We start from the raw sequence: 27819 nt of genomic DNA, 5'->3' as shown, positions 1-27819 counted from the left end.
AGTGGTCCCTGGTCAAAAAAAGGATGGGAACCACTGCTCCAGAGGAACGGATCTCTACCGGCTGGAGATCAGTTGTAATAGCGGGAGATCTCCAGCTAGCACCTGGAGGTTGGCAACCCTGTTCCCCTCCAATCTGCCAGTTGAGGGGCACGTCGGACCTACCTCACAGGGCTGTTGTGCCTCCCTGTGCCAACTACGGTTGTCAGGCAGCCATTTGTGGTGAGCCCACCAGTAAGGGTGGCCTGTCTGGCCAGGCCTTCTCCTAGGGTTGCCAACTTAGGGTTGCCAACTGCCAGGTAGTAGCAGGAGAGCTCCTGCTAATTCAACCGATCTCCAGCCGATCGAGATCAGATCACCTGGCGATCACTTTGGCCATTGGACTCAGATCAGATCAGATCACTTTGGCCATTGGACTCTATGGCATTGAAGTCCCTCCCTGCCCCAAACCCCACCCTCCTTAGGCTCCGCCCCAAAAATATCCTGCCTGTGGCGAAGAGGGTCCTGGAAACCCTACCTTCTCCATTGTGGCCCCGGCTCTATGGAAGAGCCTCCCTGAAGGGGCAAGGAGCCCACCTTGGACATCTTCAGGAGGCCCTGCAAGCAGGGCCAGATTTAGGTTTGATGAGGCCCTAAGGTATTGAAGATAATGGGGCCCTTTATATGTCCAGCTGTCCTTTCTCAACAACACATTGTCGCTGTTTTTTGTGTTGAATACCGTATATGCTATATGGTAATTTATGGACCTAATAGGTATCTAAAGCCATTTGCACATAACAAAATATGCATTTCATCAAAATAATCGCTGAACCGAAATACAATTAAAAAGTATATTAATAGTGAAATAATTATTAAACCAGTGCTATTTTAGGGAGCAGGCTAGCAGGCGGGGCCCATTACTTATATCATAGGAGCCTACACAACACAAAACACTGTTGCTGTAGGTAGGTTTTATTTTATTTGTTTTTTATCTTATATTTTGGAAACGTACATCCAGGTTTTTTTCCCCCTTTAAATTATAGCTTGTTTAGCTTATACGTAAATCCGGCACTGCCTGCAAGGCCTACCTGTTTGCCCGGGCATTTGAGGGAGTTTGAATCGCCGGCATCTTTTAAGAGGGCGGGAGAGATTTGGGATTTGCTACTTTATTTTTGGTTGTTAACTGAACCTGTTTTTAACGTATCATTGTATGCTGCCTTAAACCACGAGGAAAGGTGGGGTATAAATGTTTTGACACATAAATGAATGAAAAGTAAGGTGGAGCCAGTGTGGTGTAGTGGTTAAGAGCGGTGGTTTGGAGCTGTGGACTCTAATCTGGAGAACCGGGTTTGATTCCTCATTCCTCCATATGAAGCCAGCTGGGTGACCTTGGGCTAGTCACAGCTCTCTTAGAGCTCTCTCTCTCAGCCCCACCTACCTCACAGGGTGTCTGTTCTGGGGAAGGGACGGAGATTGTAAGGTGGTTTGAACCTCTGCTATAAACCAAAACGCCCTCTTCCTTCATAAACCAAAAATGTGCTTCCTTCATTCCCACCAAGGATCACCTTCCCCGAGGTCTTTGCAACGGACCCATTAGTTTAGTCACTTTATCAATCTGTTCAAAACGTGGTTTATGATGGGATAATATTTTTCTCTCATTGCCCCACCTAAAAAAGGGAGAGGGGGAGAAATCCTTTTTTGGGGGGGGGGATTTCCCTAGCTGCCAGAAAATTGTAAAAGCGAGCTGAAATGGTTGTATCTGGAAAAAATGCATCGGAGGTAACATAAAATGTGAACTTTCCCATTCTGCTTTATGTACAGTGGATGTGGAGAGTTTTTTGGGGGGGGGGCAGAAAAGGAGCTGTGGGCAACGGCAGAAGTAGCAGCAAAACCCTCGGCCTTGGCGGCTAAAGTGACCGTGGGGGTTGATTTAGCAACAAAAGTGGAAATGCGGAAAACAGTCAGCTGAACGAGGTCCAGTTTAACATCCCAAGAGGACTTTTTACTCCCGGCCTGACCGATCTCAAAGCGAGGGGAAAATGAATCGAAGGGCATAACTGGAGCTTTGACGTCACCCAACGTCCTCTCTGATTCAGCACTGCTTGGAGCTGACTCCGTGTACCCATTCAGCTAAATCATAAATGACCAAATCATATGAGGAAAGGTTGAAGGAGCTGGGTATGTTTAGCCTGGAGAGGAGAAGACTGAGAGGGGATATGATAACCATCTTCAAGGACTTGAAGGGCTGTCGTATAGAGGAGGGTGCCAAGTTGTTTTCTGTTGCCCGAGAAGGTTGGACCAGAACCAACGGGTTGAAATTAAATCAAAAGAGTTTCCGTCTAGACATCAGGAAGTATTTCCTAACAGTTCCTCAGTGGAACAGGCTTCCTCGGGAGGTGGTATGCTTTCCTTCCCTGGAGGTTTTTCAGCAGAGGCTAGATGGCCATCTGTCAGCAATGCTGACTCTATGACCTTAGGCAGATCATGAGAAGGAGGGCATCTTGGCCATCTTCTGGGCATGGAGTAGGGGGTCACTGGGTGTGTGTGTGGGAGGTAGTTGTGAATTTCCTGCATTGTGCAGGGGGTTGGACTAGATGACCCCGGTGGTCCCTTCCAACTCTATGATTCTATGCTTCTATTGGAGGTCACATAAACACACAAAGCTGCCTTATACTGAATCATGGAAGGAACCGCCAGGGTCACTGCAGGAAATTCACGACTACGCCCCCCCCCACACCCTCAGAGACCCCTACTCCACGCCCAGAAGATGGCCAAGATGCCCTCAGGCAGGATGCTGCTGCATTCGTCTTGCTTGTGAGGGAGCTTTGGTTGAGAGAAGGCGACAGGCCCAAAGTCACCCCCCGAGAGGGGTGAGTGGGGATTTGAACCTGGCTCGGTTTCCCATTATCCTTAACTGAAAATGACGCTTGTGACTGGGAATAAAGAAATAAATAAACACTTTGCAGGGGAAGCGAAACAGAAGATCCAATCCCTCTGTTGCTCCAAGCCTGAAGAAGGCTTGGGTTTCATTCTAACACTCTAGAGCACTGGTTCCCAACCAGGGGTCCGTGGACCCCCAGGGGTCCGCGAGAACTAAATTAAGGTCCGCAAAACAAAGTTATAAACCCATAATAAATTAATATTTTCAATTAAAAGTTCTCTATTATAAAAATATATATTCAAATATTATTCTAAGCTTAATGTTTAACTAACAGTTAAGATTAAAGTTTATTTTCAAATTCTCGGAATTTTTATTTTGAACCTTGGGGTCCCTGCACCGAACAAAAAAGTCCTAGTGGTCCCTGGTAAAAAAAAGGTTGGGAACCACTGCTCTAGAGGAAGAAAGCACAACCTGGAACAGTGACTTGTATCACTCCAAGGCTGGGGTGGGGGGTTATTCCTGCCCAAAATCCCCAGCTTGGAATGACCCGAAACCCCTGCCGCTTGATGGGGGGCAGGCCCGGATCTGTTATTCTCTTTGGACGGAAAGCGAGGCAGGAAGGAGCCCTTCGCGTTTGCTGACCCCCCCGCCCCCGCGCTGCCTTTTCATCTCAGAAACGGAGATTTGAAACACGAAACGTCACTCGAAACGCTGCGTGGGGCCCTTCCGCACACAAAGAGCCTGAACTAGTTTCATGATTGGTGCTTGCAAGTTGGTAAAAAGGCCGGACCCGACGATTAGGGAAATCAAATGTCGCTATTTAAAAATTCAAACAGGAAATCGAGGAGTCGGAACGCGTGGCACCTTCGCCCGGAGGCTGCGCTGCCTTCAAAGTAACTCTCAAATATCAAATAATTGTATGGGCTTGAACTTGTTCTTCCCTTTGCAAGTTTGAGCTAGAGTCATACATACATATGAAGCTGCCTTATACTGATTCAGACCTTCAGTCCATCAAAGTCAGTATTGTCTACTCAGATTGGCAGCGGCTCTCCAGGGTTTCAGGCAGGGGTCTTTCACATCACCTACTTGCCTGGTCCCTTTACGTGGAGATGCCGGGGATTGAACCTGGGACCTTCTGCATGCCAAGCAGATGCTTTACCACTGAGCCACGGCCTCTTGCCTGAAGTCAGCTGTAGCCTCAGAACAACAGGTTCTGAGACAAAAAACAATCAGGGCTGTTTTGGGAGGGCCCTGAGCCGAGTTCATCGGGGTCCTCTTCCCACTCACTCATCCATGTGCCCTTATTGTCTTATTTACTTCATTTATATCCCAGAAGAAGGAGGAGGAGGAGGAGGGGAAGAAGAGGAGGAGGAGGAAGAAGAGTTGGTTTTTATATGCCGACTTTCTCTGCCACTTAAGGGAGAATCAAACCGGCTTACAATCTCCTTCCCCTCCCCACAACAGACACCCTGTGAGGTAGCTGGGGCTGAGAGAGCTCTAAGAGAGCTGTGACTAGCCCAAGGTCACCCAGCTGGCTTTGTGTGGAGGAGTGGGGAAAAAAATCCAGTTCACCAGGCTAGCCTCCGCCACTCATGTGGAGGAGTGGGGGAATCAAACCTGGCTCTCCAGAGTCCCCCGCTCCAAACCACCGCTCTTAACCACTAGACCACACTGGCTGTCCAGTGGTGGTTTGCCATTGCCTACCTCTGGGTAGCAAACTGTGGACTTCCCTGGTGGTCTCCCATCCAAATAATAAACAGGGCAGACCCTTTTTAGCTAGTGAGGCTACCCTGGCCCATCCAGGTCAGGGCAACGCAACCAATCTGGGCTGCTTAGTCTACTCATCCATGGTTGGGATTTAATTATCCGGCACAACCTTCGAAACCTCTGCTTCTTTTTTGCATTTTTTTAAAGATCTGGTCCTTTAGTGATGCTTTTGTCATGCAGAGCTTGATAAAAATCTTTGTCGCAAGGAAAAGGTGTCAGAAACACTTCTGAGGGAAGGAAGCATAAAGAGTCCGCGCTCCTCGTCGCTCCCTGCGGATCCAGAGAAGCGAAGTAAACAACACAAACTGAGCACATTCGCACACATCTCCAGGTTGCAGCCTTTGGGATTCCTCCTGTCCAGGTTTTAGTTTTTCTATTTTTTTCCCTCCTTCGAGCAAAGTGGACAGCATAGTGTAGTGGTTAAGAGCGGTGGACTGCCCGCTGTTTGTTCGATTCTCCACTCCTCCATATGAGCAATGGACCCTAATCTGGAGAACCGGGTTCAATTCCCCACTCCTCCACATGAAGCCAGCTGGGTGACTTTGGGACAGTCACAGTTCTCTCTGAACTCTCTCAGCCCCACCTACCTTACAAAGTGTCTATTGTGGGGAGAGGGAAGGTGATTGTAAGCTGCTTTGAGACTCCTTAAAGGTAGAGAAAAGTGGGGTACAAAAACAAACTCTTCTTCCAGAGTGGTGTAGAGGTTAAGAGCGGTGGTTTGGAGCGGTGGAGTCTGATCTGGAGAACCAGGTTTGATTCCCCACTCCTTCACATGAGCGGTGGATGCTAATCTGGTGAACTGGATTTGTTTTCCCACTCCTCCGCATGAAGCCAGCTGGGTGACCTTGGGCTAGTCACAGTTCCCTTAGAACTCTCAGCCCCACCTACCTCAATCTAATCTGGTGAACCGGGTTCGATTCTCTACTCCTCCACATGAGCGGCAGACTCTAATCTGGAAAACTGGTTTTATTCCCCACTCCTCCACATGAGTGGCGGATGCAAATCTGGTGAACCGGGTTGGTTTCCCCACTCCTCCACATGAAGCCAGCTGGGCAACCTTGGGCTAGTCACAGTTCTCTCCAAACTCTCTCAGCCCCACCTACCTCACAAGGTGTCTGTTGTGGGGAGGGGGAGGGAAGGCAATTGTAAGCCGCTTTGAGACTCCTTACAGGTACAGAAAAGCAGGGTATAAAAACCAACTCTTCTTCTTCTATTAACTGGGCTGCAAACTTTTCCCACCAGGGCCTATGCTCCAGCAAAATTTGTCAACAGCACTACAAAGCCATAATTTTTTTTGGGGGGGGGGGGGAGAGAGGAGACCCAGCACACAGTCTTCCCAAAAGCCCCCTGAAAACAGACTGTAGCTATAGCATGTCCTCTTAAGCACAATGAAACTACTTCTGAGTAAATATGCATAGACTCAGGTCACAGCATGTACATGTTTTTTGTGGTGATGGTAGGGCCAGGTGAGACAAGCGTGCCAAATTTTCACCCTGTGCATCACAACTGGAAGTATATACGACTATCTAAAAGCCCCCCTCCCCCACAAGACATATGGAACATATGACGCTGCTGTATACTGAGCCAGACCATCAGTCCATCAAGCTCAGCGTTATCTACTCTGACTGGCAACGGCTGCTCAAGCCGCGCTCTTAACCACTGCACCTCGCTGACTCTCTATAGTGGCCATTGTAAACTATGAAACACACGGGTGGAGGAATCCAAAGTTTCCAAGAGACTATTGCCGAAGTAGCAGAACATTCACAATTCAACTATGCATTGTGTGGAGAAATACGTCTGTGCTGTCAAACTGTGGAACTCCCTGCCCCAGGATGTGGTGATGGCTGCCCACTTGGACGCTTTAAGAGAGGAGTGGACATGTTCATGGAGGAGAGGGGTATTCATGGCTACTAGTCAAAATGGCTACTAGTCATGATCCTGCCTGTGTTCCATGGCACCTTATATAATGGGCATTCTCCTCTGATACCGGAGAGAATAGGTATGCATCATGACTAGTATCCATTTTGAGTGGTAGCCATGGATAGCCCTCTCCTCTATGAACACGTCCACTCCCCTTTTAAAGCCTTCCAAATGGGCAGCAATCATCACAGCCTGGGGCAGGGAGTTCCACAATTTCACAATGCGTTATCTGTTTTGAATCTCTCACCCTCCAGCTTCAGCAGATGACCCCGCGTTCTAGTATGATGAGAAAGAAATAGTTGTACCTTGCATTTGTCCGAAGCTCCATTCCAGTTAACTAAGAGTGGGTTAAAGAGTTTGGCTCGAATGTCAGCATAAAGGGGGCAGTACAGAAAAACTAAAAACATTTTAGAAGCTAAAATGACTAAACTGAGGCTATCGTATTTTGGTCACATCATGAGAAGACAAGAGTCACTGGAAAAGACAGTCATGCTAGGAAAAGTTGAGGGCAGCAGGAAAAGAGGAAGACCCAACAAGAGATGGACTGACTCAATAAAGGAAGCCACAGCCCTCAATTTGCAAGATCTGAGCAAGGCTGTCAAAGATAGGACATTTTGGAGGACTTTGATTCATAGGGTCTGAGTGAGAAGCGACTTGACAGCACTTAACACACACACACAGAAAAACATGCTGTAATGATTCTACACATTTCAGTCTGCAAGGACAGAGTCTATTTATGTATGGGGTTTTCTGAAGCCTCCCTAATAGCACAGCTGAGGGTAGAACATGAAACCTTGCAAGCCCAAAGGCTCTACGTTGCTCTGTGTTGGTCCGGTGGTAGAAATGACTCTCTGTTGCAAGGGGGAAATGCAGTTTTCCAGAATCCTCCCAATCTCTGGCAGCCCCGGGGTAACAGTTTACTTGAACCTAGGCCAACCTGGAGAGCCACCAGCAATTTCACTTTCTCACCCCTCTCATTTTCGAAGATGATCACAGAGGTAGCAGCTTCCGCTTGCAAAGAGTTGGTAGGGTTTTTGTTGTTGGTTTTGCTTTTTAGAGCAAGCGGACTTTTTCCAGGCGAAAAGGGAACTTGGGGGAAACGTTGGCTTGTTAGCAGGACAAGGATCTGGCATGTACCGCAAGCGGATCTATTTATGTCCCCGAACAATAGGGCCAGACGTTGGAGGAGAGAATTCCTTTTCCAGCCGCCTGGGCCTCTTTGAAAGAATGCGTGCATTCCTTCGTTTTCCTCTCTTGGCAGTAGGTAGGGCAGGAGGAGGGGGGACCAGAAGAGAAAGGAGCTCTCCCATAAGAAAGTGCTCTATACTGAGCTTTCTGTCTTGGATGGAAGGGAAGTTGGAAGTTGGTGGATTTGACCTGGCAGGTCAGTGTCAGGTAGACATCGGTTAGAACATAAGAAAGGTCCTGCTGGACCAGACCAAGGCCCATCAAGTCCAGCAGTCTGTTCACACAGTGGCCAACCAGGTGCCTCTAGGAAGCCTCCAAGCAGGACGACTGCAGCAGCACCATCCTGCCTGTGTTCCACAGAGACATCCTCCTCTGATCCTGGAGAGAATAGGTGTGCGTCATGACTAGTATTCATTTTGACCAGTAGCCATGGATAGTCCTCTCCTCCATGAACATGTCCACTCGCCTCTTCAAGAAACATAAGAAAGGCCATGATGCATCAGACCAAAGCCCATCAAGTCTAGCAGTCTGTTCACACAGTGGCCAACCAGGAGCCTTTAGGAAGCCCACAAGCATGACGACTGCAGCAGCATTGTCCTGCCTGGGTTCCACAGCACCTAACATAACAGGCATGCTCCTCTGATCCTGGAGAGAGTAGGTATGCATCATGACTAGTATCCATTTTGACTAGCAGCCATGGATAGCCCTCTCCTCGATGAACATATCCACTCCTACTCGCGACCCCTTTTCACCCGAGAATTTTTTACGCGACCCCGGGTATGTAGGTATATAAAATAGATATACAAACCAAACATTTACTGATAATGTACCATAAAGAAATGTTTTTTAATTTTTTAATTTTTTTTTGCAACCCCCACATTCATATGGGGTCGCAGCCCACAGTTTAAGAAGCTTTCATCTAGTCCAGCATCCCGTCTCACACAGTGGTCAATGAGTTCCTCTGGAGGGCCAACAAGAGGGCAGAGAGGCCTTCATCACAACATCAGTAAAGCCCTGCTGGATCAGACCAGTGGTCCACCTAGTCCAGCATCCTCTGGAGGGCCAACGCCAGAGCATAGAGGCCGAGGCCTACCCGATATTGCCTCCTGCCACTGGGATTCAGAGGCTGTATGATCAAGCAAAGAAAAAAGATCCTTCTAAAAAAACACTCCACTCTATGACAGGCAACGTCTTTGGCTAGCGCGGCACAAGTCAAGTCATACGTGGAAGATAAAGAGCAAGTCCAATATACAGCAGTGCCCGACACACACATGTTGCATCCCAAGTTTCTTGGCGTGGTTTTACCTCGGGTGTGATGAGCAGGCAGACAGGCAGTCAGGCATAGGGAAAGTGGGCCCGAATCTGCCACTACCGGGCCCCGCTTCTCGTCACAAAGTTCTGCTCCCTGGGCCACGTTGGCCACCCACCCACTGCCGCAGCAGTGAACAAGGAAGAGTCAGGGCGCATGCACACCTGAAAGCGCATGCACGCAACAGACGGCGCAACTAGTGCTCTTGCATTAGAAGAAGGAAGAAGAAGAAAGAAGAGCTGGTTTTTATATGCCGACTTTCTCTACCACTTAAGGTAGAACCTAACCAGTTTACAATCTCCTTCCCGTCCTCTGCTCACAACAGACACCCCTGTGAGGTAGGTGGGGCTGAGAGAGCTCTAAGTGAGCTGTGACTAGCCCAAGGTCAACCTGTTGGCTTCATGTGGAGGAGTGGCGAATCCAACTCGGTTCTCCAGATCCGAGTCCATTGCTCCTAACCACCACACCACGCTGGCTCTCAAAGGAAGAGCAGCGCACACTGAAGGTGAAAAGGATAGCAAAGTCAGTCGGCGCACGATTCCAAAGAGATCTGTAAGAGAGAAGACGTTTACACTTAAGGCAGGGGTGGGGAACGTCAGGCCCGGGGGGCGTTTAAGGCCCGCGAAATCATTTGGTCTGGCCCTTTGTGGGTCCTGGCAGATCTCTAGCTCAGAAGGATCTAAGACTGGCGATCTGCCCCCTCCCGCGGTCAGGAATAGCCTCTATTCAAGGTGGATGTGAGTTTGTTTTGCCGAGAAAAGGAACCTTTTCCCCCCTTGCAGAAGAGTCGTTAGCTATGGAGCTGCTAGGACCGGCCAAGAAACTGTGTTAACCCTTTCCCACCCAGGCCGTGGAGAAACGTATTCCCTCTGTATTACAAGAGGGCTGGGGGCAGAAGTGGTGATAATGGAGGGGTTAAAGGGGGCAGGGCCAGAATGCATGGGGGGGTAAGTTCTTAGCCAGTGTGTCCTCATTTCATCCCTGCAGGCGGAGGTAGCAGGAGCCAGCTGTAGAATCCGGCCCTGACCATGCGGAGCAGGAGCAACCCTGGTGTGTGGATGGATGGCTACGCCCAGCTGGTGCAACAGGCCATCCTGTGCCACCTGGTGGGCGAGCGCGCCACCGGTTGGATGCCTCCCTGCTTGCCCACATTGGGGGGGGGGGGTGTCATCTGGGGCAGCTGCCTGCTTGGGGCTTGGTCGGCTTAATTTTTAAGCTGATAATTTTGTATGGCCCGCGAATGAGGTTTCAAATATCCAAATGGCCCTTGGTGGAAAAAAGGTCCCCCACCCCTGACTTAAGGCGAGAGGAGAAGTCATAATAAAAAGGTGTAGCAAGGCCGCATCACAGAGAAAGTTCAAGTCAGCGAGCAGGCAAGGTCAAAACCAGAAAGGAGCAACCGGAGAAGCGAGAAGACCAACGTAGTCGGCAGGTCACACTGCCTGTGTGCAACCATTCCGGGGTTTTATCCCTGACCATTCAAGGATCGCAGTGTTCATGCGAGGGAGGTGCAGGGCTCGGACACAGAGCGTGGGAACGCACCTAGAAAGGCTAGAATAACACCCTCTCTCCTGTTCGGACCTGGAGATTTGTTTTTGAAACAGAACGAGAGAAAAGGGCAAAAACTGACAGCTCTCTATTGGGGCCAAGGAAGGCCGGCATCAGGAGCCAGCTCGTTCGCATCCCTGGTGTAGCAGGAAGCATCTCCACAGTGACTACCAAACCCCCCAGGTGATCACAAGGACGCGGGCGAAAGAAAAGACCATCTTGTTGAGCTGTGGTTTGTTACTGCGTTTGCCTGTATTGGTTTACTGCTGTGCCCCTGTGTTGTTCTTCCACATGGAAAGGCGGAGTATAAATCTTAAGAATATAAGAAAAGCCCTGCTGGATCAGACCCAGGCCCATCGAGTCCAGCAGTCTGTTCACACAGTGACCAACCAGGCGCCTCCAGGAAGCCCCCAAACAAGACGACTGCAGCAGCACCATCCTACCTGTGCTCCACAGCACCTCATATAATTGGCATGGTCCTCTGATCCTGGAGAGACTACGCATGCATTTTTACTTGTAACCTCTAGCAGAGCCGTGACTAGCCCAAGGTCACCCAGCTGGCTTCGTGCGGAGGAGTGGGGAAACAAAACCAGTTCACCAGATTAGCCTCCGCCGCTCACGTGGAGGAGTGGGGGAATCAAGCCTGGTTCCCCAGATCAGAGTCCGCCGCTCCAAACCACCGCTCTTAACCACTGCACCACGCTGGCAGAGAGAGAAAGAGAGAGATGGAGACAGCTGTGAGATGGCCAATGCATCTGTTCTCCCTGGAGTTCTCCTGCAAGATCAGCAGTTTTTGTAATCTGTTTTATGGAAATGCATTTACCTCCACGATGCTTCTCCCGCCTATCTGTCAATGAAGGAAATACCAGAAAGACACTAGAAATCTCTCTCGCGCTCTCTCCATCAAAGGAAACCAAAGCCGGCAGCCTCATTCCCGAACTCCTCACTGCGAGTAACAATAGCAACGCCAGAGCAAGTTCCCTTTGCATTTGCTGCTGGAGTATATTTTCGGGGGTGTTTTTTTCCCCCTTTTGATCTAGCTCTTTTATGAAGCGCATAAATATTCTTTCCAGTAACCAGGGGACTATTGAGAAAGCAGAAAACACCCGCGCGGCTTAAACGGCAATTAATTTCCGCGTGGCAGGACATTGGGTATGTCAACCGGTGCGGCATTTAAAAAGCCAAATTAAAAGGTTGCTCGTTGGACGCTGTAAAAAGAAGAGGGGGGTGCCGTAAGCAAGAAAGTAGCCCTCCCCGTCCGTTACTACCGCCTCGGAGTCATCGGTTGTAAAATTTTGCATTATTAGGAGTTTATTTACCGCCGCTTCACAGACGCTATCGTTGTCGCCTGCTGGGTTAATGGACTCTCCTGGGGAAAGCAGCAGTGGCGTGCCTCATCCACACCTCATACCCCGCGACAGTGTCGTTTCTGCTCTGCAGGAACCGCGGATGCATTTTTAGCTAGCGGGTTGATCCTTTCAATCCTCCCTACGTGTGACAGACTTTAATTGCTCCGTACAACGTTCCTGCAAAGAAGAGCAGGGGCGCTGTTATCTTGCGGTCTCGTCCCATGCGGGTCTACTTGGAAGGAGTGCGGTGGGCCTCACCTAGGACTGCAGAATGGCAGCAGCATTAGTCTGCTGTATAAACACGACAGAGATCTTACCTTATGCAGAGTTATATTGTGGAACTCCCTGCCCCAGGATGTGGTGATGGCTGCCAACGGAAGGCTTTAAGAGGGGAGTGGGTATGTTCTGTTCATGAAGGAGAGGGCTATCCATGGCTACTAGTCAAAATGGATACTAGTCATGATGCACACCTGTTCTCTCCAGGATCAGAGGAGCAGGCCCTCTGATGTTCTTATGTTCTAAAGCTGACAGGAAGAAAGTAGATTCCTTTGAAATGTGGTGGTGGAGGAGAGTTTTATGGATACCCTGGACCACAAAAAGACAAATCAGTGGGTTCTAGATCAAATCAAGCTGGAACTATTTCCTAGAAGCTAAAATGACTGATCTGATGCTATCGTACTTTGGTCACATTATGAGAAGACAGGAGTCACGGGAAAAGACAACAATGCTAGGAAAAGTGGAAGGCAGCAGGAAAAGAGGAAGACCCAACAAGAGATGGATTGACTCAATCAAGGAAGCCACGGCCCTCAGTTTGCAAGACCTGAGCAAGGCTGTTAAGGATGGGACGTTTTGGAGGACATTGATTCATAGGGTCGTCAGGAGTCGGAAGCGACTTGATGTCACTTAACACACACACATACACACATGCACAGGAATGCACGTGAACACCTCAACCCTATCCATCATGGTCAACACTGCATCAGCTCTGCAGGGTCTCGGGTGGAGGTCTTCCACATCACCTACTGAGTGGTCCTTTCAATTGGAGACGCCCGGGATTGAACCTGGGACCTCCTGCTTGCCAAGCAGAGGCCCTATGGCTGAGCCAAAGTCCCTACCACAGGAGAGCTGATCTCAAAGGCTCTCTAGTAATAGGTGCTGGAAAATACTTCTGTCAGATTGAGACCCTACAGAGCTGCTTGCCAATCAGAGGAGACAACAGGGAGCATCGAGGGCCAAAATAAGGAAAAGGCAGTTTAATGCAAAGCTTTGTGATCTTCCAGATTCCCAGAGCAAACCATGGTTATGTCTGCTGCTGGCCTCAGCCACGGTTAATCATGCAGAGGGAAGGCCAGGGGGAATTCACCCATGAGGGGAACTTACGAGGGGAACCATGGTTAAGTCTGCTGTTGCCTTAGCCACAGTTATTCATGCAGAGGGAAGGCCAGGGGGAATTCACCCATGAGGGGAACCATGGTTAAGTCTGCTGCTGGCCTTAACCACAGTTATTCATGCAAAGGGAAGGCCAGGGGGAATTCACCCATGAGGGGAACCTACAAGGGGAACCATGGTTAAGTCTGCTGCTGGCCTTAGCCACAGTTATTCATGCAGAGGGAAGGCCAGGGGGAATTCACCCTTGAGGGGAACCTACAAGGGGAACCATGGTTAAGTCTGCTGTTGCCTTAGCCACAGTTATTCATGCAGAGGGAAGGCCGGAGGGAATTCACCCACGAGGAGATGAGCTGGAGTTCTTCGTACCACCTCTGCATACCAAACTCAGTGGTGTGCTTACAGTGCAACCCTATGCAGAGTTACTCCGCTCTAAGCCCACTGAAATGAATGGGCTTAGACTGGAGTAACTCTCCTCAGGACTGCACTGTCAGAGACCATCTTGCAAAGAGCTGCTCGGGTCCAGGGAGGGTTCCCCTTCCGCCCCTCCCCCCCATGCATTTATGTCAGACGCAACGGGGGGGAAAGAGTTAACCCGGCTTCCGAACCAGGCGCGGGGAGCCAAACAATGGCCTCTCTGATTAAAAAAAAAAAAACCCCACCTCCTTCAGCTGCTGTGCCAGGCCTCCTAGGATGTCACTCGCACCCCCAGCGTCCCCCCCTTCGAGGAAACCAGGGATAACCCCGGGAGAGGAGTAGGAAAGAAAGGTGCCTGTCCAAACAAGAGTCTTTTGGAAGCCCCTCTCCCCGGGGGCAACAATTTGCCATTTGCTGTAAGGGAAAACAGAATCGCCCCCCTCTCCAGCGCTCCGGGACGGGCCACCTGTTGCACACAGGCAGACAGAGGGGACTTTCAGCCGCTCCGGCACAGAACGGGCCTTGAGTTCAGCCACTTGTCCTTTGTGCGAGCTGAAGCCAGCTACTAGGTTAGCTCGACGAGCGGAGGGACGGATCCTTCCGCAACAAGAGACCCCCGTTTTGCAGCGGCCGCAACAAAAGCCCTTCAAAACGGAGCGACGGCTGCACGTCGGACCTGGTACCGGCAGCTGAAGGAGAGCCAGCGTGGCACAGTGGTTTGGAGCGATGGACTCTGATCTGGAGAACCGGGTTCGATTCCCCCACTCCCCCACATGAGCGGCGGAGGCTAATCTGGTGAACCGGGTTGGTTTCCCCACTCCTCCACATGAAGCCAGCTGGGTGACCTTGGGCTAGGCACAGCTCTCTCGGCCCCACCTCCCTCACAGGGTTGTGAAGAGGGGAAGGGAAGGTGATTGTAAGCCGGTTTGATTCCGCCTTAAGTGGCAGAGAAAGCCGGCGTGTAAAAACCAACTCTTCTTCTTCTCATTTTGGAGGGGGAGAAGAACCCCCCTCTCTGCGCCAGTTTGAGCCACACGTGACTATTTCTCGGGAACGTTTTTAGCTAGGCAGGCCAGGTCTCCCGCTATGCTTATTTTTATTTATTGACCACATTTATGCCCTGCCTTTCTGCCACCATCAGGGCCGCTAACAGGTTAAAAATGTTCTGTCATCTCAAAATAAGATGGAGTTAACTCAAGCTGAATCACCGTAAAGTAATAATAGGATTTTGAACCTGACTCACAGTAGAAATATAATTATTTACTCAAACTATCTGGGAAACCATCTACACACAAGGACAAATATATACAGTGTGGTGATTTGTATCCTCTGATTACTTATCTTACCATGAATTATATAGTCTTGTACTTACTACTGAATATTTTTATCTTTCTCCATGTAATGATATGTTTCTTATTATATGTTTACTATGTTAGCTCTAAAGGAGACCTTGGCATGAGTCCTTCTATATCATTTGTAGTAATCTCATTCTTTTTGTAACTTGTAACTTTTTGTAACTTGTCTCATGTTTTGTTTTTATTACGATCATATAATAAAAAATATTTTTTAAAGCATACACAATAAACTCGCGTCTTAAAAACCATTAAAACCAAGCAAACACGAGAGATGTCCTGACACTTGCCATAGGGAGGAAAATGGGGGTGGAATGGGGGGCATCCTGGAGCATGCCCCCCCATGTAATGACATCACTTCCGGTTTTCACTGGAAGTGAAATCGCTTGTAATTCTGCGAGAGCTCCAGGCCCCACCTGGAGGTTGGCAAGCTTAAGCCTTTGCTGGGGTGAGCCAGCCGTGTGGCTCAGCCTGCGCTCTTTAGCATGCAACTCGCAGTAGGAGTTGTTGAAAGGTTCACACGTCCATGCAAGGGAACGAGGTGACATCTAGGGTTGCCAGCTCCGGGTTGGGAAATACCTGGAGATTTGGGGGGGGGGATGAAGCCCGGGGAGGGCAGGGTTTAGAGAGGGGAGGGACCCAAACCATGTATAATGCCATAGAGTCCAATTGCCAAAGTGGCCATTTTCTCCAGGGGAACTGATCTCTGTCAAGGGAACCTGTTGACATTGCTGTGGCTTAATATTGAACCTTAGTGGACTTTGTAATATTTTGAAATACTATGGAATAGATGTAAGTATGTATTTTTATACAATTAATATTAATGGTTAAATAGACATAAATCCATTTTAATGTAATATTTATATGTAGGATATAATGTGGGGCTGAAGAAACCAAGGTGAAACGGCCGTCCCCCATCTTTTGGATTTATACCTAAGGGATATCCTATGGAACTGATCATCTTTGAAACATTAAGAAGAGGACATTTTTGCCTGTGAAATATACTGTGATCTTTGTGCTTTAATGTATATATTAGTCACACATTGGTTAGGTTGAATTGCTACTCACTGTTTGTCCTTTGGCTTTATCACGTATTATATACTTGTTTGCTATATCTTGGCTCTGTGCATTTGTGTACCATTTATCCGTGCTAATTTCCAAACCTTGAAGGTATAGGCACGGAGGTGCCCTTGTTTTTGTTTTGCTTAGTACCTGGAGGTTGGCAACCCTAGCGGGCTCCATGACACCCACAAGAACCACGTTGGGGACTCCTGGTTTAGGCACTGATGCTAGCCAGGACAAATGCCAACCAGGGTTGCCTCCTGTACTCTGTGTTTGCAAACTCATTTCAGACCCTGGCGAAGATGAGAATCCTGTTTAGCCACACGTGCTGATACAATCCCCGAACCTCGTTGCGAAACCCAGGATTCGAACCCAGGCATGCCAATTTTGAATCTCACATACTCGTTCAAGAAGTAAAAATCTAATCTTTGCCCTGGGGCACGTTTCTAATTCAGAGCATTGTGAAACAAAATAGATTCACCAGATCTGAAACATTTGGGCTGGGAACCATAACAGCAAATGCTTTTTCTCTCTTACAGCAAGCATGTCAGAGCTCTGGAATTTGGCATCCACTTATCCAGTGATCTAACCAATTATTATATAAAATTATTATATAAAAATGTAGTAAATGCGTTTTTTGGAGGGGGGAAAATCTGCTGCTGGGTTACTGGAAAAGACTTTTGTGAGCACAGTCACAAGAGAAGACCTCGGCTTCCGGAAGCAACATAAGGAAAAAAATAATCCTTCTCTGTCCCCTTAACAGTTGCTAATACATTATTATTATCATCATCACAATCACTATGGTATCTAATAGGAAACTGCGTGACCTCAGCGTGGATGACCAACACAACATACAGGGGCCACCCACAGACAAGGGAGTGGTCTGTATTGACTCAGGAGACTCCCCAGACGTGGAGAAAATTTGAGTTTTGTACATTAAACAGAAGAAAAACACCTGGGGGAGAGGTCTATCAGCAGCTGCTAGCCATGGTGACTAAAGGGAGCCTCTATATATTGGCCTTGGACCAGTCACACACTCTCAGCCTAACCTACCCCACAGGGTTGTCGTGAGAACATAAGAACATAGGAAAAGCCATGCTGGATCAGACCAAGGCCCATCAAGTCCAGCAGTCTGTTCACACAGTGGCCAACCAGGTGCCTCCAGGAAGCCCCCAAACAAGACGACGGCAGCAGCACCATCCTGCCTGTGTTTCAAAGCACCTCATACAATAGGCCTGCTCCTCTGATCCTGGAGAGAATAGGTCTGCATCATGACTAGTAGCCATTTTTACTAGTAGCCATGAATACTTCTTTCTTCCATTAAACATGTCCACTCCCCTCTTAAAGCCTTCCAAGCAAGGACAACATGGAGGAGAGGAGAATTAGATAAGCACCTTTGGGTCCCTGTAGGGCACATAGGTGGGGAATAAATGAAAAAAATAAAAATGTAATACTATATTCAGAGGCAGTAAGCCTCTGAATACCAGTGCTGGGAGGCCACATCCGTTGAAGGTCTCAACCTTTCTGCCCCATTGTTGGGCCTCCAGAGAAGCTGGTTGGCCACTGTGTTGAGATGGGATGCTGGACTGGATGGGCCACTGGTCTGATCCAGCAGGGCTCTTCTGATGTTCTTATGAAGGCCACTGCCTCTATGTCCTGTGGCTGGCCCTCCAGAGGAACCGGTTGGCCACTGTGTGAGACAGGATGCTGGTCTAGATGGACTACCGGCCTGATCCAGCAGGGCTCTTCTGATGTTCTTATGAAGGCCTCGGCCTCTATGCCCTCTTGTTGGACCTCCAGAGGAGCTGGTTGGCCACTGTGTGAGACGGGATGCTGGACTAGGTGGACCACTGGTCTGATCCAGCAGGGCTCTTCTGATGTTCTTATGAAGGCCACTGCCTCTATGTCCTGTGGCTGGCCCTCCAGAGGAACCGGTTGGCCACTGTGTGAGACAGGATGCTGGTCTAGATGGACCACCGGCCTGATCCAGCAGGGCTCTTCTGATGTTCTTATGAAGGCCTCGGCCTCTATGCCCTCTTGTTGGACCTCCAGAGGAGCTGGTTGGCCACTGTGTGAGACGGGATGCTGGACTAGGTGGACCACTGGTCTGATCCAGCAGGGCTCTTCTGATGTTCGTATGAAGGCCACTGCCTCTATGTCCTGTGGCTGGCCCTCCAGAGGAACCGGTTGGCCACTGTGTGAGACAGGATGCTGGTCTAGATGGACCACCGGCCTGATCCAGCAGGGCTCTTCTGATTTTCTTATGAAGGCCTCGGCCTTTTGCCCTGTTGTTGGACCTCCAGAAGAGCTGGTTGGTTACCACGTGAGACAGGATGCTGGACTAGATGGACGGCTGGTCTGATCCAGCAAGGCTCTTCTGATATTCTTATGAAGGCCTGGGCCTCCATGCCCTGTGGTTGGACCTCTGGAGGAACTGGCTGGCCACTGTGTGAGACAAGATGCTGGTCTTGATGGACCGCTGGTCTGATCCAGCAGGGCTCTTCTTATGTTGTGACCTCAAAACACAACCCTGTGAGTCCTGAGCATACTCTAGAAGTTAAGTGTTAAGTGCAGCGTTGGGTCAGCTAAGGGAAAGGCGGGAGGGGAAACTGGCCTTCTCAAACCTGTCAGAATTCTGGAGGAGGAGATTATGAGGGGTGGGATTTTCAACGTGTGCCCCCCTCCCATGATTCCTAGTGGGTCCCAGCTTGTTTACTGTTAAATACTTTGCAACAGCAATATCCCTAAAAGCACTGTACCGTCCCCATACCGTGAGGCAGGAAGGGGGTGGCCCAAAGGCCATGAGAAGAGCCACCTGCCTCGGGCACCCTCATGAGCCCCCAGCCCACACGAGATGTGAACGGGGGACCTCCCCGCTCACCCCCTCGGCCGCTAGACGACACCTGCCGAACAGACCCGTTTCGGGAGCAAGCGCAAAGGCGAAGCGCTGACTAACAGGCGCTAAAAATAGAGCCGAAAACGTTCCGGCTAATTATTATTACAGTTCCTTGGGCTGATTGTACTGCGTAATGCGGTTCTTGGCGGAGAAAGAATGTCAAATTCACCTTCGTTGGACCACAAAGGGGGGGCAGCGGGAATTAAGGCCGCAGAAACGGAGGGTGAGAGAGGGGAGGAAAGCAGTTTATAGCCAGGAAGCAACGATCACCGCGGCAGACATGATCAAGGAGCTGAGAACATTATTATTATTATTATTATTATTATTATTAAGTAAATAGCAGCCGCCAAGGAAATCCTGATGCAAATTTAGGGTGTGGCCAAAGAGAGGGGTTTAGGGGGATGTTGACTCTTGAGGACAGAGAGGAGCTTTTCTCCCTCTCTCATAATTCATAATCTGCTGAAGCTGGAGGGTGAGAGATTCAAAACAGATAAATGGAAGCATTTCTTCCCACAACACGTTGTCGAATTGTGGAACTCCTCGCCCCAGGATGTGGCGATGGCTGCCAACTTGGAAGGCTTGAAGAGGGCATTGGTCATGACCATGGAGGAGAGGGCTATCCATGGCTACCAATAAAAATGGATACTAGTCATGATGCATACCTATTCTCTCCAGGATCAGAGGAGCATGCCCATCATATTAGGTGCTTTGTAACACAGGCAGGATGGTGGCCTCTCCAGTTGAAAGGATGAGGTAGACCAGGGGACTAACTCCGTAAAAGGTGGGTTTGTTTAGGGAGGCAACCATAGCTCAGTAGTAGATCTGCATAACATGTAGAAAGTCCCAGATTCAATCCCCGGCACCTCCAGTTAAAAAGGACCAGCCAGTAGGTGATGTGAAAGACCTGTGCTTGAGACCTTGAAGAGCTGCTTCCAGTCTGAGTAGGCAATACCGACCCTGAGGGACCCGATTGTCTGGTTCAGTATAAGGCAGCTTCATGTATTCAGCATTAACTGGCTCTAGAAAAGGGGGGAAGAGATTCATACCATCTTACACCTTATCTTTTCCCTTATGCCAACTTTCTCTATCACTTAAGGGAGAATCAAACCGGTTTACAATCACCTTCCCCTCCCCGAAACAGACACCCTGTGAGGTAGGTGGGGCTGAGAGAGCTGTGACTATCCCAAGGTCACCCAGCTGGCTTCATGTGTAGGAGTGGGGAAACAAATCCAGTTCACCAGATTAGCCTCCGCCGCTCATGGGGGGGGGGAGTGGGGGAATCAAACCCGGTTCTCCAGATCAGAATCCCCCGCTCCAAACCACAGCTCTTAACCACTACACCACGCTGGATCTCCTATATAGTCCCTCCTATAACAGCAGGGACTTTTCAGCCGTTGCCCCGAGGGCTATGGAAATCAACATTCTTGTTCTGCCAGGTCTCCGAGAAGGAAGCCACGTCGCCCTGTTCTGTTTCCTTTTGCTGGTTTTAAAGTTGTGTTTTTTTTCCAACAATCTCCTCTTCCTCGTCGAAACTCCGGACGCAACTTCCTTAGGACGGGGACTGATCTTTTTGCGCCTTTCCTCTGAAAAGCGATGTTGTATATTGTGATGATGAGCACGGCCTTGCCGTTTCCTGCAGCTGTGGGGGTGACAGAAGCACCAACTGCGTGCGAGAAACCCGACAGCCGCACTTCCAAAAGGAAAAAGCTGGAGAACAGCTTACAACTGCTAAGAATAAGAGCCGACAGGTGGATGGAAAGCCGGCGGGGGAAGGAGAAGGAAACCGCAAAAAGGCAGCTGAGCCTTATTTTTGTAGGTTGAGGAAGTCGACAGGATCGCTCTGGGGATGGCCGGCAAAGCTTCACACACCCTTATACACACATGTGTCTCCCCCTCCTACAACAGCTCCCCACCCACAAAATCCCAAGCACACAAAGGCCAAGATTTGATAACTGAGATTTTTTATTTTTTTTAAAGGAAACGAATCAACAGCCACAGCCAGATTCAGGTGAATGCGTTGCCTTTATTTGAAAAGTAAACTGCTGTAAAAAGGTAAAGGTCCCCTGTGCAAGCACCGGGTCATTCCTGACCCATGGGGTGATGTCACATCCCGACGTTTCCTAGGCAGACTTTGTTTCTACGGGGTGGTTTGCCAGTGCCTTCCCCAGTCATCTTCCCTTTACCCCTCAGAGGTCATCCAGTCCAACCCCCTGACCGGTGCAGGAGATTCAAAGCTACAGCCGTCCTGACAGATAGCTGCCCAGCCTCTGCCTGAAAACCGCCAGTGAGGAAGAGAACTTTATATCACTAGGTAACCGGCTCCATTGCCAAATCGCACTCACTTTTAGGAAGTTTCTCCTAATATTTAACTAGATTCTACCCTCCCGGGAGATCTAGTCTTGCTCCTTAGTGTAGTGGTTAGGAGCGGCGACTCTAATCTGGAGAACAAGGTTTGACTTCCCACTCCTACTACACATGAAGCCAGCTGGGTGACCTTGGGCTAGTCACTGCTCTCTTAGAGCTCTCTCAACTTCACCTCTCTTAGAGCTCTCTCAGCCTCACCTCTCAGCCTCTCTCAGCCTCAGTGTGTCTGTTGTAGGAAGGGGAAGGGAAGATGATTGTAAGCTGGTTTGATTCTCCTTTAAGTGGTAACGAAAGTCGGCATATAAAAACCAACTCTTCTTCTTCTGGCATTTCGCAAACCATGCCAAACTGAATTATTCAAGAGGGCTTTTCTATATAAGCGGTAGAGTTGCACTATACAGGTAGTATGCGTGATAAGTGACGTCGAGTCTCTTCTGACTCCTCGCGACGCTATGAATCAAAGTTCTCCAAAATGTCCTATCTTTAACAGCCTCACTCAAGTCTTGCAAATTGAGGGCCGTGGCTTCCTTTATTGAGTCAATCCATCTCATGTTGGGTCTTCCTCTTTTCCTGCTGCCCTCAACTTTTCCTAGCATGATTGTCTTTTCCAGTGACTCTTGGCTGTACAGGTTAAGTATCCCTTATCCAGATTGCTTGGGACCAGAAGCAGTCGGTATTTCGGATCTTTCCGTGTATTTTGGAATTTTTGCATATACGTAATGAGAAATCTTGAAGATGGGACCCCAATTCATTTATGATTGATATTTGCTTTATACACATTGCCTCATTGTAATTTTAAACAATATCTTTAATAATTGTGTGTACACTGAACCATCAGAAAGCAAAGGTGTCACTATCGCACCAGAATACCTGTATCTGCTGTTAAACAAGAGCAACAACAAACTAACTAACAACGGCAGGCTTTCAGTCTCCACCTATGATGCGATGTGCACCGTATTGTTTTAGGTGAAACATTGAAAGCATGCAGCACGGATTTGCCTGCACGCCGGCTCGAAGGGTCCCATTTTCAGATCAGTCCGGATATGGGATGCCCAGATAAGGAATTACACAACTTTAAGGTTGACAATGAAGAAATTGAAATTGTTGAAGACTTTCTATTCCTTGGCAACATCATCAACCAAAAGGGAGACTACAGCCAAGAAATCAGAAGGAGATGGAGACTGGGAAGGGCAGCCATGAAGGAGCTAGAGAAGATTCTGAAGTGTAAGGAGGTATCTTGGCCACCAAGATCAGGTTAATTCATGCCATTGTATTCCCTATTACTATGTATGGGTGTGAACACTGGACATTGAAGAAAGCTGATAGGAAGAAAGTAGATTCCTTTGAAATGTGGTGTTGGAGGAGAGTGTTACGGATACCCAGGACCTCCAAAAAAACAAATCAGTGGGTTCTAGATCAAATCAAGCCTGAACTGAGCCTAGAAGCTTAAATGACTAAACTGAAGCTGTCGTATTTTGGTCACATGATGAGAAGACAGGAGTCACTGGAAAAGACAGTCATGCTAGGAAAAGTTGAGGGCAGCAGGAAAAGAGGAAGACCCAACAAGAGATGGATGGACTCTATAAAGGAAGCCACAGCCCTCACTTTGCAAGATCTGAGCAAGGCTGTCAAAGATAGGACATTTTGGAGGACATTGATTCATAGGGTCGCCTTGAGTTGGAAGCGACTTGACGGCACTTAACACACACACACCTGTACTAAATGATTCACCAAGTTACTTGGATAAATGACTGAGGACTGCAGCCTATACCACTGCATATTGCTTGCTGCCAGTTGGCGCCTACCATGTAATTTTGCATCATTTAATGTGTCATGTTCTGTTTTTAGATTTCTGCGCTGTTCTACAACCCTACTCCTGTTGCACTGTTGATTGAATTGCTCCATCCTGTCGATTATATTGACTCGCTCTGTGTAATCTGCCTGGAGTCCCACTGAGAAAGGCGAACTATAAATGACGTCAATAAATAAATAAAAATCTGCCCTACTTCTGGCGTAATGGAGAAACAGAGGCTGTTACCGCACTAGGTATTCCCAGCGACGTATTAAGAGTTTGAAAATGTTATAAAAAATATGGTTCGCACTTCGTAAGGTACTGCAGCACCCTGGTCTCACTAGAAAGTAGGGTTGCCAGGTCCCTCTTCGCCACCAGCAGGAGGTTTTGGGGGTGGAGCCTGAGGAGGGCGGGGTTTGGAGAGGGGAGGGACTTCAATACCATAAGAGTCCAATTGCCAAAGTGGCTGTTTTCTCCTGGCGAATGGATCTCTATCAGCAGGAGATCAGTTGTAATAGCAGGAGGTCTCCAGCTAGAACCTGGTGGTTGGCAACCCTACTAGCAGGACTATTCCACCAGGCCAGGCCCAGGGCAGAGAAGGCCCTGGCCAAGGCCAGCCAGACACTCCTTAGGCTGGGGACTACCAGTAAGTTGGTATTAGATGATCTTAACCTTTGCAGGGGAGGATACCAGGTTGCTATGTACTGTGTACAGTTCTGGTCACCACACCTAGAAAAGGATATTACAGAGCTTGAGAAGGTGCAGAAAAGAGCAACCAAAATGATTAGGGGACTAGAGCAACTGTCCTATGGGGAGCGGTTAAGACGCTTAGGGCTGTTTAGCTTGGAAAGAAGGCGGCTAAGGGGAGACATGATAGAGGTCTATAAAATTATGCATGGTTTGGAGAGAGTGGACAGGGAGAAGTTTTTCTTCCTCTCCCATAACACTAGATCGCGGGGTCATCTGCTGAAGCTGGAGGGCGAGAGATTCAAAACAGATAAAAGGAAGTATTTTTTCACACAACGCATAGTTAAATTGTGGAGCTCCCTGCCCCAGGATGTGGTGATGGCTGGCAACTTGGAGGGCTTTAAGAGGGGAGTGGCCATGTTCATGGAGGAGAGGGGTGTTCATGGCTACTAGTCCAAATGGATACTTATGGTGCATGCCTATTCTCTCCAGGATCAGAGGAGCATGCCCATTAGATTAGGTGCTGTGGGACACAGGCAGGACGATGCTGCTGCAGTCGTCTTGTTTGTGGGCTTCCTAGAGGCACCTGGTTGGCCACTGTGTGAGCAGACTGCTGGACTTGATGGGCCTGGGTCTGATCCCGCAGGGCCTTTCTTATGTTCTTATGCTACGCAGAGGCAGGCAACGGCAAACCACCTCTGAATGTCTCTTGCCCTGAAGACCCAATGAGGTTGCCATAACTTGGCTGTGTACTGTGGTTAGTACTTGGATGGGAGACTGCCAAGGAAGTCCAGGGTCATTATGCATTTGGGGTCATTTGGGGGAGGGGCTGTGGCTCAGTGATAGAGCATCTGCTTCTCATGCAGAAGGTCCCACGTTCAATCTCCGGCATCTCCAGTTAAAGGGACCAGGCAAGTAGGTGATGTGAAAGACCTCTGCCTGAGACCCTGGAGAGCTGCTGCCAGTCTGAGTAGACAATACTGACTTTGATGGACCAAGAGTCTGATTCAGTATAAGGCAGCTTCATGTGTTCAAGATCTCTGTTCCTACTCGTGCTTGATGAAGGGACCTTTGACTCTAATACCCGAAAGCTTATAGCCGAAAATCTTCTTGGTCTCTAAGGTGCTAATGGACTTGAATCTAATTGTTTGTGGATGTTAACCTATTAGGATGATATTTATTATACACTAGATGTATGATATTATGGACTAAAGCCTTGAGCTAAGATCAGTACACAAACCCCATTAGGGCACAAGAGAGGCACAATTTGAACCAGGGGCTTCTGTAGTATTAAATGCATGAAGCTGCTTAATGCTGAATCAGACCCTGGGTCCATCAAAGTCAGTATTGTCTACTCAGACCGGCAGCGGTTCTCAGGCAGCTCTCAGGCAGATGTCTTTCCCATCACCTACTTGTCTAGTCCTTTTAACTGGAGATGCAGGGGATTGAACCTGGGACCTTCCGCATGCCAAGCAGATGCTCAACCACTGAGCCACGGCCCCTCCCCTTGAATCGAATTGTTTGAAGACAACACACATAGAGAGGACAAGAACAGACCGTGTAGCCTTCATTTTCAAGTATCATTTCATTTGCAAACCAAGTATTTCAGCAAGCCCATCAGCTTTGGGCCCCTGCTGATGGAGCATGGGAATAACAGTGGCCTACCTTCCAGGGCTGTAGTTAGGAATGCCAACATGGCCCATGTGAAGAAACACATGAGCTACACGTGCTAAGAATTACACAATATTTTCTCCTCACCAGAAGCCAAGGATGAGGGCCAGCATCCTACCTTTACACGTCAGCCACGTGCAAAGATAATAGTGTAAAAAAATCCCTATGTGTAATTCTTTTTCAGCCTGAGAATACGAATGCCTGTGATTTTTATTATCCGGTGAGACAGGAATGAGCAAACCTTTACTCCCATTTCCCTCATTCATGCTCACAGTTTACCACCTGACAAGTCCACTGACTTTAGAAGGGGGGGGGGTAAAGCACTTAAAAAAACCCCACCAGACCAAAATCTGCCTATTCTACACTTGTATAGTTAAATTATGCACAAAGATTTTGAGCTTTCGCTGCAAGATTCCCCCAGTTTCCCCAAACGGCCTTTCCAGAGAGCTGCCAAACCCCACAGTGTACCTGCACAAAACGCACCATTTCCTTGTGAAAACCCACACATGTGGAACCGCCTTGAGAAAAACCCAGCCCCTCATGCTCGACTCCCACGTCACCCAAAGGGGGTGGGGGTGGGGGAATTGCCCCACAACCCACACGCAAGGTGAGGTAGTCCGCATTCCTGCCGGACGCCGGGGTGAGCCCCGGAGCCCGAAAAGAAGCCGAAGAAAATCCAGACTCTACGTGACCTGACTTACTTATGTGACAGGAAGTTGCACGGGAGGAAGGGGCAGCAAAATATCAATCATGCCCTCGGTGGAAGAGTTTGCAGTGGAAAAAACCTAGCCGAAGGGTGGGCGTCCGGGGCATTTGCTTGTTGCATTCCTTTTTAGAAAGACAACTGGGAGGGGTGCGGTGGAGGAGAGATTCAGCGAGACCCCCGCATTCCTCTACCGGAACCCAAACGCCTGCATCTCTTCAGAACTGTCAATCACAGCATGCAGGGTGATCCGGGTGGGGGAGAAGGGCGAGAGAAAGGGGTGTGGGGGGGGGGACTTACCGGGGTTGTTCGCCTCGCTCTCCAGAACGTGCAGCTCGGCGCAGTCGGCCAAGGAGTGCTCCAGGCAGAGCTGGAGGAAGCGCGCCTGGCTGCGGCTCACCCTCTTCAGCAGGGAGAGGAGAGCGACCGTCTGCTCGCATTCGTTCCAGCCCTTGAACCAACCGGCCAGCACGCCGACCTGGTCGCGAAACATCATGGTTGGCGTTGGCCTGGACCCACTGTCGGAAAGGGGGATCTCGGGATCTCTTTGGGAGGGGGGAAAAAAAAGTTTAAAGGAAACCTTTGAAAAAGTCCTCCCCAAAGCTTCGGGGTTCCTTGGCCAGCTGGGCTGTGATTGCAGAAGGGGGACAGGTTTGGGGAGCGCTGGGGGGGTTTCCTCTGCTCCTGGACACCCTTGGGCAGGCCACAGCGGTGGAGGGAGGGAGTGGGGGGGGGCTCCTTGCGAATTCCTCCAGAGATGACGACACTCCGCGGCAGCAGAGGCGATGCTGGGCTCCGTGTGAGCACTCCCACTTCTCGACAAGGCACGGCAGTGTTGGAAGAGTGTGCGCCTGCATGCGCGCCCGCCAGAGAGCCAGAGGGAGCCGGTTCTCTACGCCGCCGTTCCTGCTCTTCCCCGCCTGGTTATTTTAGCCCAGCCTCGCCTTGGGTCCTCTCCTTGCCGGGGCAGCGATCCGGGCCATCTGCAGCATTCCTGGAGGAGCAAAAAAATAAAATAAAATAAAAATAAAATAGATATCCGTTCACAACTGTTGGGGGGGAGGGAGAGAAAGCATTTCAGCCGCGGTGGTACCAATGGCACACTCCCCAAAGCGACGGCTATGATTCAGCATGGCAGAATACGCCAGAGGGGAATCTGGGATGGGGACAACTGGGGCGGATGGTTTTGGGGGGGGGGGTTGGCGGGGGTGTTTTTTTTAAAGGGGGGGAGACCCTGCCAGCAAATATGGGGCGAGTCGAGGGAGGAGGGAACGCAGCCCACACGCAGGCGGTGAATGATGGAGAGGTGTGGGTTCGAAAGACACCCCCCCCCACAACACGGTGCGGAGAAGGGAGAGGCTCCCCCCCCCCCGTGGCCAATTGCACATTCTGGGATGTACCTCTGGGGGGGCACGGGGAGGGATGCGGCGGATTATTCAGCGCAAGGAGAGGGGTGGGCATCGTTGGGGGCGGGCGAAGGCTGCGGCTTAGCCAGAGCTCCATGCCAACCGGGGCTGGGGGGGTTTCCCCTCCATCTCCCCCCCCCAAGCA

General features: G+C 49.5%; 1 protein-coding gene across 2 annotated transcripts in view; it reads right to left on the bottom strand.

The window, feature by feature from the left end:
- Positions 1–26764, bottom strand: part of SAMD4A (sterile alpha motif domain containing 4A) — a 118471-nt gene extending 91707 nt beyond the window's left edge. For both annotated transcript variants that reach the window (XM_056850912.1, XM_056850913.1), the window contains exon 1: positions 26569–26764. In XM_056850912.1, coding sequence (XP_056706890.1) covers positions 26569–26764 — 196 coding nt within the window. The remainder of the gene's footprint in view (positions 1–26568) is intronic.
- Positions 26765–27819: the final 1055 nt, after the last annotated feature.

Source organism: Euleptes europaea, chromosome 6, assembly GCF_029931775.1.
Source record: "Euleptes europaea isolate rEulEur1 chromosome 6, rEulEur1.hap1, whole genome shotgun sequence".
In the NCBI taxonomy this organism is placed as follows: domain Eukaryota; kingdom Metazoa; phylum Chordata; class Lepidosauria; order Squamata; family Sphaerodactylidae; genus Euleptes; species Euleptes europaea.
The sequence above is the reverse complement of the archived record's forward strand: the minus strand, read 5'-3'. Positions and strand labels throughout refer to the sequence as shown.